The sequence below is a fragment of the Babylonia areolata genome, chromosome 14, assembly GCF_041734735.1.
Source record: "Babylonia areolata isolate BAREFJ2019XMU chromosome 14, ASM4173473v1, whole genome shotgun sequence".
Classification (NCBI taxonomy): domain Eukaryota; kingdom Metazoa; phylum Mollusca; class Gastropoda; order Neogastropoda; family Buccinidae; genus Babylonia; species Babylonia areolata.
In genome coordinates, this window is record NC_134889.1 from 26,895,827 (window position 1) to 26,915,375 (window position 19,549).

Below are 19,549 nucleotides of genomic sequence, written 5' to 3' on the forward strand. Positions count from 1 at the left end.
TCTTTTGGCGACTAACTTGAAGTTGCTACCTTTGAAGCTACCCGGTGTCTCAAATTGCACCACTGCGGACTCAGTGAACAACTATTTGGAATCTGGAACGAACGTGATGGGAACGGGTGATGGAAGCGCATGGCTTGATTAGTCTACGAATCTATCTATGTTTGTTTGAAGCTCAAATTGTCCTCATCTATATTTACTTAACTATATACGTTCGCTTAACTATTTTTAAAAAAACTGACAACAAAAAAACTATCATGTATTGAAGAAAACTTTATATTCTACTCCAACTGACACAGTTGATCTCAAGTTGTTCTCCAAGGTGTCCTGGTTCAGCACTGTGTCTCCGGCCTAGCAGGGTGGGCTGTGGGTGGGGGTGGGGGTTTCAAGTTACTGCTTCAACAGACACCCCGAGTTGAGCTCAAAGATGTCCTGTTGCAGCACTGCATCTCACTAACCAGGGGGGGGGGGGGGGGGGGGGGGGGGGGGGGGGGGGGGCGGGGGCGGGGGTCGAGGTCGAGGTGCGGCGACGGAGCGTGCCTGTACAACCTCCTCCTCAGTCCACTTTGTTCCAGTCTGCTACTGTCCTGACAAAGAATGGGCAGCTATACTGCTCTGAACTTGCCTGGGGGATTTTGTAGCCACGGCTGTTGTTGTGCACGTACTTGGCGATGATGTTGGTTGCCACATGATCTGTGTAAGTCTTCATTTTGATCTTCCTCTTGGTTTTGTCTGCAAGGGTAAGGAATTCCTTAGGTGATAGAGCTGGAACCTGGCCTTTTATCACTTTAAAGAGTGTGACAAGCCTTTGTTGCTTCCTTCGCTCTTGTAGTGTAGGCAAACCTAGCTCCTGGAGCATCCGGGTGACACATCCTGGGTCTTGTGACTTGTAATCCCTCTTTATGAAGCACGCTGCCCGTCTCTGCACTTGCTCAAGTCTGTTCGGATCTTTTGCTAAGTACGGGTCCCAAACAGTGGCTCCGTAGTCTAGGACAGATCGAACGAGTGAAAGGTACGCACTCTTGAGGACAGCTGCCCGAGTTTCGTCGGAGAAATCCGAGCATAGAGCTTGCCGTCTTGCAGGTATTTGTAATATGTGTGGACCATTTTCAGTCTGCTGAAATCTGTATTCCCAGGTAGAGAGGATTTCCCCATCAAGTTTGTAGTAGACGGACGAGCGGTGTTTGGTTGGAAGAACATGACATTTTTTTCCCATTAAACCTCAGTAATTCCCCATTCTCCAGCCCCGGATTCTTCTAACTTGGCAAGGTCTTCTTGGAGTGAGATGTTGTCCTGGAACTGGTGTATTTCTCGGTACAGTAGGCAATCGTCGGCAAACAGTCGTGTTTTGGAAGTTGTGCTCACAACCTCGAGCAAGTCATTCATATGACATAGGAAAAGTAGCGGGGCCCGAGAACTGTGCCTTGTGGTACTCCCTGAGATTCGACTACTGTCTCCTCCGAGGTTTCTCTTTCCAGGACCAGTCTCATTGTTCTCGTTTTGTGAGGAAGCTTGAGATCCACCTATGGACTGGGCCTGCCGACGGTGATTCCATAATGCTGCAGTTTGTGGAGGAGCTTGTCATGGAACACAGTATCAAAGGCCGGCCTTGCTGAAGTCCAAGATCACAACATCTGTTTGGGTTCCTTCATCATTTGACTTGAGGAGGTCGTGCATTGTTGTGAGAAGCTGGGTCTTCGCAAGAAAATCCCTTCCTGAAGCCACGATTTCTGTCAGTGAGGATTTCATGTTTATCCACATGCTCTCGGACATGGTGGCTGACTTGATGACATTTGTATTTGTATTTGTATTTCTTTTTATCACATCAGATTTCTCTGTGTGAAATTCGGCCTGCTCTCCCCAGGGAGAGCGCGTCGCTACACTACAGCGCCACCCTTTTTTTTTTCTTTTTTTTTTCTTTTCTTTTTTTCCTGCGTGTTGTTTTATTTGTTTTTCCTATCGAAGTAGATTTTTCTACAGAATTTTGCCAGGAACAACCCTTTTGTTGCCGTGGGTTCTTTTACGTGCGCTAAATGCATGCTGCACACGGGACCCGGCCTCGGTTTATCGTCTCATCCGAATGACTAGCGTCCAGACCACCACTCAAGGTCTAGTGGAGGGGGAGAAAATATCGGCGGCTGAACCGTGATTCGAACCAGCGCACTCAGATTCTCTCGCTTCCAAGGCGGACCTCCACACATGCTCTAGTACTTTACACGAAACGGATGTGACACCAGGCGGTAGTTTTCAGGCCTGTTTTGGTCACCTTTCTGAAACTGACACACGGCTTACGTTTGCGGTCAACCAGTTTGCTGGAAGGTGACCATTGTCCAGTGAGTAGTCACGTGTAGATGCAGGTCAGGGGTGCCGCGAGGACTCAGTGATGTCAGCGCAGTTTTCAGTTCAGTACTCTGCTGGGAACTCCATCGTGGCCGGTCCGCGCTCGTCAGTATTGTTCAGTGTTGCTTCCACTGGTTCCAGTAAACCAGAGCTATGGCCCCAGGATCTGATGAAAATATAAGTGTGTGTGTGTGTGTGTGTGTGTGTGTGTGTGTGTGTGCCGTGCCACGGTGTGTCACTGTGTGCCGGTGTGTGTGTGCGTGTGTGTGTGTGTGTGCCGTGTGTGTGTGTGTGTGTATGTGTGTGTGTGTGTGTGTGCGTGTCGGTGTCAGTGTGCGCAGTGCATGCGTCAGTGCGCGATCAGAGTGCGTGCCCAGTGTCCGACGGCGTGCGTGTGTGTGTACGCGCGTTTGCTTGCTTATGAATTCATCTGTTCGTCTGTGTTCGTCTGTGTGCCTGTCTGTCTAAGTAGATGGATAATTATAGGTAATAAAATATTATGATTTTTCCTTTTCCTGTCAAATCCATAAAGGCTACACCACTGACTGACATCTGCCGCCAAACAGATGCCTGACGACCAGCAGCGAAACCCAACGCGCTCAGTCAGGCCTTGAGAAAAGAAGAAAAAAGAAAAAAAAGAAGAAAAAAACAGAAAAAAAATGAAATAAAATAAAATGAAATAACTATTAAAAAAAAGATAAATAAATGAATACATAAATTTAAAAAAAAAGTTAATATATTTGCAAGTGGGAAATGACTATCCATAATGTTTTTGTTTTTTCGTCCAAAAAATAGTATTTAGAACATTCTACAGTACATCCATGGTGCCCCAACGACCCACCCACGGGTCAAGGGATAGATGAGATGAGTGTATATAAGCTCCGGTCCCAGTTTTCGGGTTATTTCCGTTCCCAGTTAAATCTCACGAGAAGCTTTGATACTTCCTCCACATTTCACTTCCGGCCTTTTCAACTCATAGCCGATCATGGTGAGTAACGTGTGGTGTTGGGTTAGTTCAAAATCGTTTGAATAAACTGCCATCAGTGCTATGTGGTGTAAGTTAAGTTTATATAGTTGTAGGTGTATACTTTTTATTAACATCGGCATGCATTTTTTCTGTGCGCTTTCCATATTTATGTTTATTTCATGTGGGTGAAAGTGGCTTTCGAAGTCGTGTTTCAGCCATGTTTTGATGGACATGGCATATCGTGGACAGTTTTATGAGAGTGAATGAATATCTCATAAAGTAACAGTTTCTTCCTGTACTGTTAGTTTCAAGTATTGTGATTATGTTTAACTGAAAGTCTCGATCTCATCACTGTTTAAGTACAAACCTAAAGAATTAGTGAAATCCATCGTAAATTGTAATACGCCGAATCCGTTCATTCATGCTGCAGTATTGGCATGCATTGGAGGAATTGATGTGTGGAGGCAGCACACTATTGCATGTGTCAGTCGTTTCCCATTGCATGTGACGATGTATTATTGTCCATGCTAAATGTTATTTTGGTGATAGATATAGAATTACTTCGAGTATTAAGTTTCATGGTGGATTTACCAATAAGCAGTATCATCATCTGTACTGTTTGCAGCAAAGAAAAATAGCTCTTTTTGATGTTCTAAATGCTATGAGGAGAGTAAAAACATGTGCATATTTGTAAGAGTTATGACAATGAATGTGGATGGGTGGTAAGAATGTCCAGTGACTCTGTGTGCATGTTCTTATGGACTTGATTCAATCCCCCCAGCCCCCAGCAAATTTCTGGAGGAATATGGCCTCCATTAATTAAAACCTGGAGCAAATAACATAGCATTGCTTTCTAGCCCTTACATATTTTCCTGCCTATAAGAGTGCAGATATTTGGGTAAGAGAATGTTTAAGTTTGTGTCTTTATTTGCAGCCGAAGCCGAAGAAAGGAAAGAAGAAGGTGGCTTCTACCCCCTTTCTGGGGAAGAAACTAGAGCCAAAAAAGGTCACCAACCCTCTGTTTGAAAAACGTCCCAAGAATTTTGGCATTGGTGAGTGTGTGATATTGAAGGTAACCAGTGTTAAAACATTTCTTGTACATAAAAGCATGGAGAAAACCAGTAATCCTATGTATTGTCCATTGATTTAAATCTTTTTACAAACTCATCTGAAAAATGTCAGAATGGTGTTTTGACATTGCCTGTCTGTAGGACCACATATCTCCAGCGTCCTGAGGGCAATATATCACAGTATTCCCCGATGTTATGGATCTAGATGAATATGTTTTTGATATTTATGGTTATAACTTTGATTTGCAGGACAGGACATTCAGCCAAAGCGTGACTTGTCTCGGTTTGTGCGATGGCCCAAATACATCCGTCTGCAACGTCAGAAGGCCATCTTGTACCAGCGTCTGAAGGTGCCCCCACCAATCAACCAGTTTACTCAGGCAGCTGACAAACAGACAGGTAAGATTATGGACTTAGCACTTATGTCTGTCTGTGACAGATGGTCTGGGTTATTAGATAATGAAAACAATATGATACATTGGTCAGGTTCAAACGGGCTCAGATATTAAAATGACAGATTTTGACAGTTTGTATACCTTGGGTCCTTAAGAGATTTCCGAGATGGAAAAGATTACTTTGATAAGAATGAGGGAAAATAAGACTGCTCAGCCAGTCATAATAACTTTATCAGATCATACTGAACACATCAATTGTGCACATTAGGCCAGAAAAATGGAGCACAAAATGGTTATTGACCTGAGATGATGTGTAACTGCAGGGAAACGTTATGGCTGTAGAGATAGAGAGTTCAGGGTATTGGTTTAAGTGGTGCTGATTTGTGTGTGTGTGTGTGCAAGGGGACATGAGCCAAGCAGCAGTTGGGTACTGTGGTTGAAAAGTCAACAGTAGTGAAAAAAAAAGAAAGATGTTCTGAAGTTGTAAAAAAAAAAAAAAAAAGGCCTGTTGATGTGCAGTGTACATTGTGGTGATAACAAAAATGCATTCACACGAACCCAGACAAAAACTTATTTTGTTTACTTCAGGTTTTTGTTTGGATGAAATGATTTCTCCATTGCAAAGATGGCGCATGTTGAACACACCCACACACAGAGAGGATAACCACAAATATTTCACTGCCCAGTAGGAAGTGACAGCCATGCTGTGCCCAGTAAAAAGGTGTTACGAGTTTTCCTTGTGGAGATCTGACATTTGCCTTTGTTTCTGTACAGCTACCCAAATCTTCCGTATTCTGGATAAATACAAGCCAGAGACCAAGCAGGCCAAGAAGGAGCGTCTTCGCAAGCGTGCTGAGGAGCGTGCTTCTGGGAAACAGGACCGCCCCACTAAGCGTCCGCCTGTGGTGAGGTCAGGGGTCAACACTGTCACAGCACTGGTGGAGTCCAAACGTGCTCAGCTGGTGGTCATCGCTCATGATGTGGATCCCATTGAGGTACACTTTGTCCAATGTCTGGTTGGTTTTTGTTGTTTTTATCTTTGTCTCGTTCTTTCTGCTCTTCATTGATTGTCATCGTTAACTATTATTAATAATTTTAAAACCAACCAATACCTGTGGATTATGGTTGAATATGGTTTAAATCTGAATGCTGCAAATTTGCAACATTCCACCATTTCAGAATTAAAAAATGAACAACTTTGTCCTCATATGACCATAAGACAAGCTTTGATTTGAAACAATGAAATGTGAGGGCATTGTCCTTACAAGTATATAGGCTGCAAACTGAACTCATATTTGGAAGTGTCAATCGTGAGCAGGAGGGGCTGTGGCAGATTTATTTTCAACCTTAAAATTTGGTTCTTGTGTTTACATTGTAGTTCTGCTTTATCAGTTGCATTTGATCAGAATCGATTCATATCCCATTATGAATGTCCTTAGTCAGACTACTTCCTTTACTCCTTTGGACACCAGATATTTTAATGATTTGATTCTTAGTGCTGGCATTGGCAGTGATGTGAAAAATATTTGCTATCTGATTGTAACTTCTGAAGTACAAAAATTCTACCACCTAGATCTCTGAGCCATTGCCTGCACTTACATCATAGAACAAGCTTCTGACAGGTTCTTTATCAGTGGCTGTCCTCTCCAATATATATTGTCTACCTGGCTCAGATGTCCATGGCATATGGGTTATTGACTCTGAATGAGGCCTTTTGGATATTGAACTTTGTTGCCCTAATTTGCTGAGCCAGCCAGATTTTATGTGAAAGGAAATAATTTGGATTCCTAAGATACCAGTCCAGTGCAAAAAGAAAGGTGGCAGAAATGAAAAATATTTCAAAGTGGTCCTGGGTCTTCCGTGATCTCTTCGGGGGATTCATGGAATTTGTAACTGGTTTGAGCTGGCTGGAACAGGTGACAGAATTCCTGTTAACTGCAGGACAGCGCCTTTTTCTCAGTGTTTGACAGTCTGGAATCCTATCTTAGAACTGGTCCTGATTTATATTAGATTATTTACCTTCTGTAATTCTCTATACTTAGCAAATTATGTGTGTAAACACAGGGTTGGATGGGTGTGAGTGTCTCTTGGTGTGGTTATTGTCAATTTTATATGATTCCTTTATAGCTGATTGGGTCAGGGTTGTCTCATATTTCTTAGCAATGGCATTGGCAATGATGCGAATAATATTTGCTATCTGATTAAAAAATATATGAAGCACAGAAAATTCTACCACCTAGATCTCTGAGCCTCTGCCATTGCTTTGTATGTTGAGGGATTGGGGAACAGGCCATTAGAAGGGTACAGCTTTGGGTAAGAGAGGCAGAACTGAATTGGCAACTTCCCAGTTAAAATTATCTGATTGCCTTCAACTGAAGGAGTTAAAAAAGAAGATTGTTTTCACTTTCTTACCCTTTTGTTCAGACCTGTTTTTAATGGCCTTTTGCCAGTTAACACGTGACAGTATCATCTGAAGTGATTGTTTCATTTGGATTGATACGCATCAGGATAAATGCAGAATTTTTAAAATATTTTTTTATGACCATTGTTTAGGTGTTATAATTCAACTTGAAAGCAGTATACTGTAAAAAAACAAAACAAAAAAACTTGTGTGCGGCAAGGTGAAAATGATTGTGGTGGTTCTAGTCATGTGATCAAACCCAAGACAATGTCTGAGGGTTCTTGCACACAAACCTACAAACCACCTGCAGAGACACAAGTACACATTTTATGAAACTAACAAAAATGGAGCCTTCCATCTCAGGCACATTATGTTGGCTGTTTGTGATGTATGATGTGGAGTGCCCTCAGTGACCTGACAAAACTGATTTTCTGTTTTCCGGTAGTTATGAATGTTGTATTTAACAAAAAATAGTCGATATTTTACAATGGTTTGGCTAGTGCATGCAATTGAGAAGAAGAAAAAAAGGATCAAGTCCCAGTTTTTGAAGCACTAGCTAGCTTGAGTTTGTGATGATGTGAATTGAATTTCTTCACCTGAGAAAAGCTGAAGACGACAAGATTTTGACATTCTCTATTTTTCTGAGCAGACTCACCCGCATTTAAATTCAGTTCCATTTCTTTTTTTTAGAATTAACAAAAGAAGTTCCTGACATGTTCTCCACAGAGTAGTCTGGCTGATTAAAAACCTCAGTTGGAGCAATACATTGCTGATTAATAATTTACTGAAAGAAGTTTTCAGATGCACATTTGAATAGATATCAAGTTTTAATTGCATGATCATGTTTAAATAGAAAAAAAGAATTAATGCTTAAATTCTAAAGTTTGAGTTTGCAATGATGTGAATAGAATTTCTTCACCTGAGGAAAGCTGAAGACAACAAATTTTGACATTCTCTATTTTTCTGAGCAAACTCACTAACACTTGAATTTGAAGGCTGTGGTTGTGACTATTTGACTGGAACTGGGAGGTGACAGATAAAAAATATGTTGACTCAAGTATTCATAGTATATTGTGTTGTATAATTAAAATTTTGACTTTGAAGGGAGGAATGTTTGTGTCACTTCCTTTTCTTTCTTTAAACTTTAGACTGTATAAGCAGTGCGTGCTGTAGAAATGTTTTATTTTTTATTATAAGGCAGATGGTACAGATACAGTGTTCATGAAGTGGTGACTTGGGTCATCAGAGTTTGGAGAAGGGTATACATTTATGCTCATGGGAGGGTATGGGAAAGCATGTTTTGAGCTGCAATGATGACGACAAAATTGCTGACAATCTGTGTTGAACTAAAACGAGCTTTTTAAATCTGAGCAGCTGACTACCCTGTCCTCATGCTCTTAGCATAGTTTACACAGCAAACTCTGCATATACCATACTTTCAAACTGAAAAGAATGCTGTCTTTGTCAAACTTTACTCCTGTTTACAGTATTTTGTTTGCTTTGTCTTTCATCAACATTGTCGTCCAAATTATGGGAATCTCAAGTCCTCGATCACATTGTCTGATACTGTTGAGGTTTCTTGATGACAAGGGAATGAGTTACCTGGTATTCTCGAGATCTGTTAAGGGATTGCGTCGTTTGTAATTTTTGTAAATTTAAACATTGTAATTTTTTGGCAAGAGAATGAATTGTTTAACATTACTGTGATAGCCACATAACTTCACTGATGGTCAGACAAGAATGGTTGCTGTGATGATTCATTTTGACTGACATGCTGTGATGTTTACAATAAATCGAGCTTTTTAAATCTGAGCAACCTGTACTTTGTTGATACCTATTTTAATTATCAGAATCTTCTTTGCATAGTTGAACCATACTGATAGGCGAGTGCCAACCATTGCCTGGCTTGGTCCTGCCAACTTTGTCGATTTGTACTGTCTGTCCCATCAGGTTTGCTTTCATTGTGAAGGGTGTAGACAGTAGATCTGTGGTATATTCTTGAAAACAGTGGCTGTGGGAGAATTGGCATTTGTGTGGTTAGAAGTGTTTGCATGTTTTTAGACTTTGTACCTTTTCATTGTGGCCCAGTTTTACTGAAAAGGTTTCCACTTTGCTTGGTAGAAACTGAATATTTTAACTTAGCTGATGTTAGATGTTAACTGGGCTGCAGGGTTCTTATTCAGAAAAGGTAAAAATCTGAAGCTGAGAGTTTATGACTGTGATTTGACCTGGACCTGTTTGTGTTTTGGCAGATCGTTCTGTTCCTTCCCGCCCTGTGCCGCAAGATGGGTGTGCCCTATGCCATTGTGAAGGGCAAGGCACGACTGGGCCGTGTGGTGCACAGAAAGACGGCCACCTGCCTTGCCTTGTCTGCTGTCAACTCTGAAGACAAGCCCAACCTCTCCAAGGTGGTGGAGGCTGTCAAGACCAACTTCAATGACAGATCCGAGGAGGTAAGTCCTTTACTTCCCATACCCAAACCAGTTGTGTCTGCTGTTTCCAAAAAGGCTTGTTTCATTACCATACCCACACCACACTTGCATCCACAGACTCATCCCACACACATGACACAAGCACATGCACTTACCATTATCTTCAGTTGGTTCCCTCCCAGTTGTATGCATTGATTGCTGTGACGAAAAATATTTCATGGATCTGAATCACAGATTGTGATGCTATTCCTTGGCTGTGTCTGAGCTATTTCCATCAATGCATGAATTGGGACAGAAACTGAAGAAGTATCTAGTTTGAGGAGGGGGGTGGGGGATTTGGTATTTTTGCAGTTACACTTATAAGATATATTGATGTTCAAACATGCTTAGTATCTTGGAAGTATTGGTCAGTTGGCATACATAATATTGTAGTATTGGTCATTGATAGAGATGTTCACATCCACTTTGAGAACAGATCACAACTATCAGTAATGAATATGTTGACTTTTGAGCGCTGAATATTTTGATCAGCTTTAATGTGTCTACACTTTCACTAAACTCACTGTAAGGCGTTGCAATCGTTCTGGTGATAACTCTGATATCAGGACAAGTAAGGGAAAGATGGTTCTGATGTGATACATAGCCTTAATTATGAAAGTAGAGATGTATGTGAAGTTGCTGTGACGATAACATTTCAGTTATCTGAATCAAGCATTGTGATGCTATTCCTTGGCTGTGTCTGAGCAACTTGTTACTCGTGTCTGAAAGAGATTTAATAATTCCAGCATTAGTTTTCAGTATCTCGTATGCGCTTTTTTCTTTTATATATATGTATATATATATTATAGCAAAGAGAAATACATTTGAAGAAAGCATTCATTTCACCTCCAGTCTCAGAACATACCTATTTTCTGTCTTGTGATATCACTAGCATGTTTTTGGATGGGGGGGGGGCGGGGGGTATGGTCTTGTGCATGTTCTCTTGTATCATTATCAAGTTGCAATGATGATAACATTTTCAATCATCTGAATCTAACATTGTGATGCTATTCCTTGGCTGTGTCTGAGCAACTTGAAGGCTGTTGAATAATAGCAGCTGATATTCTCTCAGGGTCCATATGCTGCAGTTTCTCAGTGCTATTTTCAAGCCACTTGAAACCAGGAATTAGTTGTTTTTTTATGGTACCTACTTGAAATTGAAAACCCTTGAAAGTTTAGCAATGACAAATTTTTCACTGAAGATGAAAATAAGTTGGTTTTTATTTAAAAAGAATGAATTAGACATGCATTATTATGACAGCCCATCAGAACTGCTTTGATGCATTGAAAGCTTTGTTTCTGAGCAGTGAACTACAGTGTTTTTTGTTTGTCCCAAAATCTGCAGTTGTTGGATGTGAACTTGGCAGTTGCAGTACCTCATAAAAAGTATAGTACAAAAACAAAATTAAGTGTTGACCCATATCTTTTTGAGTAGGCAGTGTACCATGACGCTGTCTCCTTGTTCTTATACTGAGAACGGTGATAGGTTTAGTAAGCTATATCTTATGAGATAGCCATGTAGTTTGAACAGAGATGTAGAGAGCTATTATTCAACATTAATGTTGACTTTGTGTTCACTCTTGTTCATAACTGGAGTCCTGGATCATGTTAGAAGTATCAGATACCTTTGTCTTTGAGCACAGATGATATAATCCACTGCTAATGTGTTTGGTTTCAGATCCGATCATGTTAGAAGTATCAGATACCTTTGTCTTTGAGCACAGATGATATAATCCACTGCTAATGTGTTTGGTTTCAGATCCGTCGTCACTGGGGCGGTGGTGTCATGGGAGCCAAGTCTCAAGCACGCATTGCCAAGTTGGAAAAGGCCAAGGCCAGAGAATTGGCCCAGAAAATGGGATGAACTTTGAGGCAGTTCGTGAAAAGGAAATAAACTGTGCAAAAGTGAACTTAGTTTGTGGTATCATTTTGTGGGGTTACTTATGTGTGTGTGTGTGTGACATTGTCATTTATGATTTGACTGATGGAAAGTCCACATGTCCTATATTGAACCTGGACCCAAACTTAAATTCACTTGATATTCATTACCTACAAAAAAGACAACTAAACAAAGCGATGTAGATTACTAGGTAAGATATATGTAAGCTGTATGGTACACCAGTATCTGTTTTGCAATTAAATGTACTGAGATAGTTACCTTTCTGATTCAGTGCAAACAATTCTTTGTATTATATCTTTTTCATTTGTTGGGCAGGGTTACTACTTGAAAAAAACCTGTACTGCATGAGCATGAACACAATTACGCGTCCTGTAGAAAACCTGTACGGAAGGTTCATAATATATAAAGTCAAGATATTAGAATAACCAAATGATGGCTATACAGCCATGTGCCCAGTAATCCAGACCACACAAAACTGAAAATAAAGGGAAATAAACAGATTGGAATGCAACATATTGGCAATAAAATATTAGATTTAGTAATCACACACATCCTAGATAGGCACCCATATAAATGCAGAGAACAGACACAATAGTCAAACATGTAATATTCAAACATGTAATAAGAATATGCAAAATACAAAGCACATATTCCCAATGAAATATTAATTGCACTTAGCCGAGACCTGTACCATTATAAAAAGTACAATGAGGAATAACAAACATGATACGGACGTTGCCAATAGAATCCTGAATTCATTAATTGCGTACTTATACTCTGCATGATAAGCAAATCGGATTATAACAGCACAGTTAGATATATGTAGAAGTGAAAGGAAGAAAATGTTTATGAAATTTTGAAACAAAATACAAAGAACATAATTATTGCCAATAAAAATAGTTGGATGTAATAATAGCACGCAACCAATACATGCGCCCTTACACAGACGAAGTGGTTTAAAAACAACAAAATATGAAGCACACTTTTACCAACAGATTTCTCATACCAATAATCACTTATTTCTAAACTCAACATGATGAGCAAATCGAATTGTGACAGCAGTCTGCTCCTGTTTCACCGAGTCGAAAAAAAAAAAAAAAGGGAGGTGATGCAGGATGCAAAGTTAAAATACTTGACACATAATTATTCCCTCTGTCTCATTTATTCCAAATAAGAACAATATTGTACTAGTACAGGTGAATAGATTTTTATCAACAGGCAGTGTATTAATCTGTTACACAGCATGTTTAAAAAAAAAAATCATTTACTCACTCCAGTGCAATTGAATCCCTCTGTATTTAGACCCATCCGTCTGCATGACTGTAATTGAATGCATATTGATTCATTTGCAAACTCATTGATAAAATTGGACAGCTAGCTTGTCAGACAAAATGGATATGCCTTGGCTGCACTGCTACTGACACCTGCAGATACAAATAAAAGAACGTACCCACCCACACATACGTGTAAGCACAGCTCTACCTCAGTTATCCCCGCTGTCTCTTTCCATCCCTCATTTTCTCATGTTAATTATGTGTGTGGTAGAGAGGCGCGCATGAATGTGTGAATGCGTGCGAATGTGTGTGTGTTGTCAATGTGTGGATGGTCCCATCATGTCAGAAATATGCAGAGTGGGCTATCGGAAACTCCCTCTACTTATGTCACTATCTTGGTTTGCTCCTTTCAGCTTGCAAAAAATGAAAAGACATATCCCACAAAATACTACAACTTAAAAATAGGGTTAGGGTGGGCTGTACCAATGGCTGCGTAGTTCAGGCCAAACGGCTCCCACAGTGTTGAGCGCGCTGACAGTGCTACAGCAAACGTGTGTGCCGTTTGTGTGTGTGTTTATGTGTGGATGTGCATAGGTGAAATCGTCAACAAAGGTATTTCCCCTGATGACTTTCGTAATGACCGCACAGCACTCGGAAGGGGCGTCTTCATCAGTCGTGACTACTATCAGTAAATGAAGGAGGCGTCACTGCATTCGGACAAATCCATATACACTACTTCATATCTGCCAAGCAGATGCCTGACCAGCCGTGGAACCCAACGAACTTAGTCAGGCCTTGAGGAAGAAAAAAAAAAGAGGTAAATGAATGTCTATAAAAAGATATACATATATGTATATATAAGATAAATGATAATAATAAATGAGCATAAATAAAAAGACAATAATGATGATAAATAAATGTAAAACATGCAGCCAACGCACACATACACGCACATGCACAGAGCTCTCATGTACATGTGTACACTTATACACTCGTGCACGCAGACACACAAGCGCGAAGAAATTTGTGCAATGTTGGTTTGGAAATGATGCCAATATCCGTTTGATTTGCAAAGCATTCTGCTCTACCTTTCATGCTAGACTTACGGCCGCTCCCTCTCTCTACCTTTATTTCTTTGAGGCGGTCGATGTTCACAGCAGAAGAATAACCTGAGCCGGTGACAGACTGAAAACGATCTTGGTCAGAGTCGAATTCCAAAACTGCTGGGACCTGCACGTACCATGATGTGAGGTTTTCTACATGCCAGAGCGAAAAGCAAAGGATGTGGAGGAACTCTCTCAGCAAGTTGACAGCCAGCGGCTCGCTGTTGGGCTTGCTTCGTAGCCCACCATTCGCTCCCCCGCTTCATATATGTAAATATTTGTGCTACTAAAATTCAAAAGGAATTGGCAGACTCGGAAAAATATACAAGTCAAATGGAAACAGGGAGACGCACTGAATGGCATACCACGAGAGCTACTGTTATGTAAGTCAATTTTGTCACATTTCTGTGATTGGGGATGACTTCTATTTCATCATGGAATGTCTCCAGCGGATCAATTTCGAAAAAGTTATGTGTCTGAAAAACACCTGTCTTCGAAATTTTTTTTTTTTTTTTTTTTTTAATAAATTTTTGAAACATGAATAATACTCAACCGCAATGGATGGATAAAACTGGTGGAAATCTCATCAGGACGGCGCCCCGGCCGATGACTCCAATAGGAGTTAAGGGCGAAAGGCAAACGGGCAATATACTCCAAGGAAGCACTGAAGCAAGCAAATACACACACACACACACACACACACACACACACACACACACACACACACACACACACACAAACAAACAAACAACTGAACAACTGAACAAACAAACAAAACACACACTGATCTACGATGTGACGCTGTTGCGCTTGTTTATTTTGTGCATGGAATCGTCATTTTGTAATTGTTCTTCATACTCCAATAGGTGTAACAGGATAATTGAAACGCCAGTGGGTGTGTGTGTGTGTGTGTGTGTGTGTGTGTGTGTGTGTTTAGGAGAGAGATCGAGAGGGAGAATCAATGCATGGAAGGTCCAGCCGAAGCCTTGTGTGGGTGTATGTGTGAATGTGTGTCTTCATGTTTTACATTTATTTGCTTATTTATCATCATTGTTTTTATTTATTTATTTATTTATTATTGTTATTATTACTACTACTACCTTTTTATATTATAATTATTATTTATTTATTTATTTATTTACTTATTTATGTACGCTTATCTTATTTATTCACCTTTTTTTTTAAGGCCTGACTAAGCGCGTTTGGTTATGCTGCTGGTCAGGCATCTGCTTGGCAGATGTGGTGTAGCGTATATGGATTTGTCTGAACGCAGTGACGGCCTCCTTGAGCGACTGAAACTGAAACTGAAACCAGCCGAAGTGCACGTAGGGGAGGCTATCGAAAACAAAATGCTTCAGTGACACTATCTTGGTTTGCCCCCTTTAGTTGAAATGGATGGGGAGGGGTGGGTGGGTTATATAATTATTATCCCCATAAATCACCATGATTTCGGATTTTTTTTTTTTTTCTCTCATGTCAGTTTCTTTTCTTTCATTCTTTAGCCTGTTTGTTCCTTTTCTGACTCTCCGGACCCACATCTCCCTCTCGAGATCTGTCCCTCAATCATTCTTTTCTTTCTCAGGCTCCTCATCGTCATTCATCTCGTCTTCAGTCTTCTTCTGATGTGTCTCTCTACCTCCCCCCCCCCCCCCCCCCGGCCCCCCTTTCTCTCTCTTTTCTTTATCGTTTTCAAAACTTTTATTATTTTGTCTTCTTCCTCTTTGTACTAAGTTAATCTACGGTTTCAGTGAATGCAAGTTTTCAGCCGGTGTGTGCAAGCTTTAAGGACAAAGGGGATCAGTCAGTTGAGCCCGGCCCGGAAAGAGAACGAGAGATACAGACGGCTGTGGAGACTGATGCCAGTGGAAGAGAAAGAAAGAAACACACGCTGAGATGGGACTTGTGGGAGAAGCTGAGAAAGCGAGACGCGGACCCGCAGAAGGGGGACTAAGATAGGGGAGACGGAATGCCGAGAGACGGGTGCAATAGCCGAGTGGTTAAAGCGTTGGACTTTCAATCTGAGCGTCCCGGGTTCGAATCACGGTGACGGCGCCTGGTGGGTAAAGGGTGGAGATTTTTACGATCTCCCAGGTCAACATATGTGCAGACCTGCTAGTGCCTGAGCCCCCTTCGTGTGTATATGCAAGCAGAAGATCAAATACGCACGTTAAAGATCCTGTAATCCATGTCAGCGTTCGGTGGGTTATGGAAACAAGAACATTCCCAGCATGCACACCCCCGAAAGCGGAGTATGGCTGCAGGCTATATGGCGGGGTAAAAACGGTCATACACGTAAAAGCCCACTCGTGTGCATACGAGTGAACGTGGGAGTTGCAGCCCACGAACGCAGAAGAAGAAGAAGAATGAATGCCGAGAAAGAGAATGGCGGTGGACCCGGCCGAAACTGACAAAACAGCAGGCAGATATTGACACAGAAGAGACACACAGATATGAGGCCTGTAGAGACAGGGGGAAACTGACAAAGCGCGACAGACATATGGGAGACAAAGACAGAGATATCCCAATACAGAGAAATGGAGCTAGATAAAGAAGAAGATCAGAAAAAAGGAACTGAAAAAAGAGGGTACTCTGGGACTGACGAAAACACTGAGGAAAACCAGACAGGAGGAGACAGCCACACTGAAGGTATGAAGATAGAGGAGACAGTGTGTGAAGATATGTAATACTGACTACATGAATAAATCAGTTATGACAACAATATACTTTTATTGACTCACTTGTGTAAACAAAGTGAGTCTATGTTTTAACCCGGTGTTCGGTTGTGTGTGTGTGTGTGTGTGTGTGTGTGTGTGTGTGTGTGTGTGTGTGTGTGTGTGTCCGTGGTAAACTTTAACATTGACATTTTCTCTTCAAATACTTTGTCAGTTGACACCAAATTAAGCATATAGATAGGAAAAATTCAGTTCTTTCCAGTCATCTTGTTTAAAACAATATTGCACCTCTGGGATGGGCACAAAAAAAAAAAAATGAAGCCTAATTATATGCAAACTGCATTTACTGTTATATTTATATTTTTTGTATTCTCTAAACTTGGCACTTTGATCTGATATTCGACCCAACAACAATAGCAGTCATTATTATCATTTTTTGTTCAAACAGGAACTTCTTTTGCTAAGCATGGAAGTTTTATTTATTTTGCAAACGTTTTGGTGCAGATAGTAAAAAAGGGAAATTACTCTGTAATTAATGCTAGGGGACTTAATTCGCTTTAAACTGATCTTTCTCATCTTAAACATTACATTTTGAAATTATACACAATACATAAAAAACTTGGATTTTTTTTTCCAGTATATCACAAGTGAGTCTTGAAGGCCTTGCCTCTCTTGTTTTTGTTGTGGTAGATCCGCCATTCACATCAGTATGACTCCTATGTCATTCCTACTACTGTGACATGTACATTGATACACTGATGAGCATACTTCCTTCTTTCCATCAGTTGCAAGCTATAGTGACATAACGGACGCATGCACTTCAGCTGAGTGTTTTTTGTTGTTGCTGTTGTTTTTTTGTTACTGAAAAATCTTTTTATTTTATCTTATAGTTTATATATAACTTGACAATATTTATTTATTTATTTATTTGTTTTTGTACGCTTACAGTTGACTTCATCAAATTTTTGCGCCTTATAAATATTATTATTATTATTAGTTTTTTTAATGTATTTATCTATTATTTATTTATTTATTTACTTATTTATTTTATTTCATTTATTCATTATTATTATTATTATTTGTTTGTTTTGTTTTGTTATTTTATTTTATTATTTAATTTAATTAATCAATTAATTATTTCTCAAGGCCTGACTAACTAAGCGCGTTGGGTAACGCTGCTGGTCAGGCAGATGTGATGAAGCGTATATGGATTTGTCTGAACGCAGTGACGCCTCCTTGAGCTACTGATACTGATATAACTAGACAGACAAGAAAGAACAGACATGCTTGGGGGGGGGGGGGGGGGGGTATCGGTGTGTGAGTGTGTGTGCACGACCCATGTCACTGCTCCGTCTGCGGCAGGCTTTTAGGATATAAAGGGGGGCGCAGGGGGGGGGGGGGGGGGGGGGGGGGGGGGGGGGGGGACTTGAAATCCATATCCCCATTACCAGTATAGTAACTCAGTGAATCACCCTCTTCTGCTGGATTTGTTTTGATTTATTTCTGTATCATAATAGCCAAGTGTTGTTCACGGCAGTCATGGAGGTGATCATTTGGGCTCCTCAGTTGATCAGTCAAACAAGTTCGTCAGTGTCCGTTTAACTTTTCATTCTTTCTTCGAATGCGAACATCAGCTTCCAAGACAATATATATATATATATATATATATATATATATATATATATATATATATATATATATATATATATATATACACACCTATACTCAGTTGCCACTATGCCGCAGCAACCGTTTCAGCTTGGGGGACACTCAGTATACGTGGTTGAGGAAACCCCGACTCGACCACTAATCAGTTCATTCGTCACACACAGACTGACAGCCAGCTGGACAGACACAGACACACTCATACACGCGCGCGCGCGCGCACACACACACACACACCACCGTAAAGTGGTCATGTTGGTGATTCACTTTACTACCTGGAACTAAGAGTTTTCATCGAGTTCTGCAGACTGTACAACAGATTGATTCTGAACTCACAATATATTTGCGACTTGTTATGCAAACAGTATGATTATGATGGGCCGGAGAAAGATCTCGATAAAAACTACCTGAGGGCATTCACACGACTTAATTATTCCTCAATCGGAATCCGTGGTGAAAGAAAAACAAAGAATGGTGCGTCGCCAGGTCTCTCGATCAGCGGCTACTGCGGACCACTGGCGATGGTCAATGTGACAGGCACCGAGAGCTTTCTTCAAGGAGTCTTTGTATCTCTTCTTGGGTGCTCCTCTGTCACGGTGGCCAGTGGACAGTTCGCCATACAGCGCGATCTTGGGCAGGCGGTGGTCCTCCATCCTGGACACGTGCCCTGCCCAACGTAGCTGGGTCTTTAGCAGCACTGCCTCGATGCTGATAGTCTTTGCCTGCTCCAGGACCTCGACATTTGTGATGTAGTCACTCCAGTGGATGCTGAGGATGGTGCGAAGGCAGCGCTGGTGGAAGCGATCAAGCAGTCGTATGTGGTGCCGGTAGGTGACCCAGGTTTCGGAGCCATACAACAGGGTGGGCAGTACAACAGCTCTGTACACGCTGATCTTTGTGTCTTTCTTCAGGTGTTTGTTGTTCCACACTCTCTTGTACAGCCTGCCGAATGCGCTGTTTGCCTTTGCTAGTCTGTTGTCGATCTCCTTGTCGATCTTGGCGTCAGACGAGATGGTGCAGCCTAGGTAGCTGAACTGGTGGACCGACTTCAGCTCTGTCTCACCGATGTTGATGTGAGGAGCGTGGAATTCTTCCTGTGGGGCAGGCTGGTGGAGAACTTCCGTCTTTTTCAGACTGACTTCTAGGCCGAAGAGCTGCGCAGCCTCTGCGAAGCAGGACGTTATACGCTGCAGGGCCGCTTCTGTATGGGCGACGAGGGCAGCATCGTCGGCAAACAGAAGCTCTCTGATGAGTTGCTCCAGTGTCTTGGTGTGGGCCTGTAGCCGCCTCAGGT

At 41.3% G+C, this 19,549-nt stretch overlaps 1 protein-coding gene and 4 non-coding genes across 5 annotated transcripts; all 5 read left to right on the plus strand.

The window, feature by feature from the left end:
- The first annotated feature begins 3,288 nt into the window (after positions 1–3,288).
- Positions 3,289–11,551, plus strand: LOC143289958 (large ribosomal subunit protein eL8-like). Its single transcript, XM_076599227.1, has 6 exons — positions 3,289–3,325; positions 4,239–4,356; positions 4,624–4,773; positions 5,544–5,764; positions 9,423–9,623; positions 11,401–11,551. The coding sequence occupies exons 1-6, from the start codon at positions 3,323–3,325 to the stop codon at positions 11,503–11,505; spliced, it is 798 nt and encodes a 265-aa protein (XP_076455342.1). The 5' UTR covers positions 3,289–3,322; the 3' UTR covers positions 11,506–11,551.
- On the plus strand, positions 6,275–6,354 carry LOC143290044 (small nucleolar RNA SNORD24). The gene has a single exon (XR_013056328.1). It is a non-coding gene; the product is annotated as a small nucleolar RNA SNORD24 (small nucleolar RNA).
- On the plus strand, positions 6,939–7,021 carry LOC143290045 (small nucleolar RNA SNORD24). The gene has a single exon (XR_013056329.1). It is a non-coding gene; the product is annotated as a small nucleolar RNA SNORD24 (small nucleolar RNA).
- LOC143290042 (small nucleolar RNA SNORD36) lies at positions 8,476–8,545 on the plus strand. The gene has a single exon (XR_013056326.1). It is a non-coding gene; the product is annotated as a small nucleolar RNA SNORD36 (small nucleolar RNA).
- On the plus strand, positions 8,915–8,987 carry LOC143290043 (small nucleolar RNA SNORD36). The gene has a single exon (XR_013056327.1). It is a non-coding gene; the product is annotated as a small nucleolar RNA SNORD36 (small nucleolar RNA).
- Positions 11,552–19,549: the final 7,998 nt, after the last annotated feature.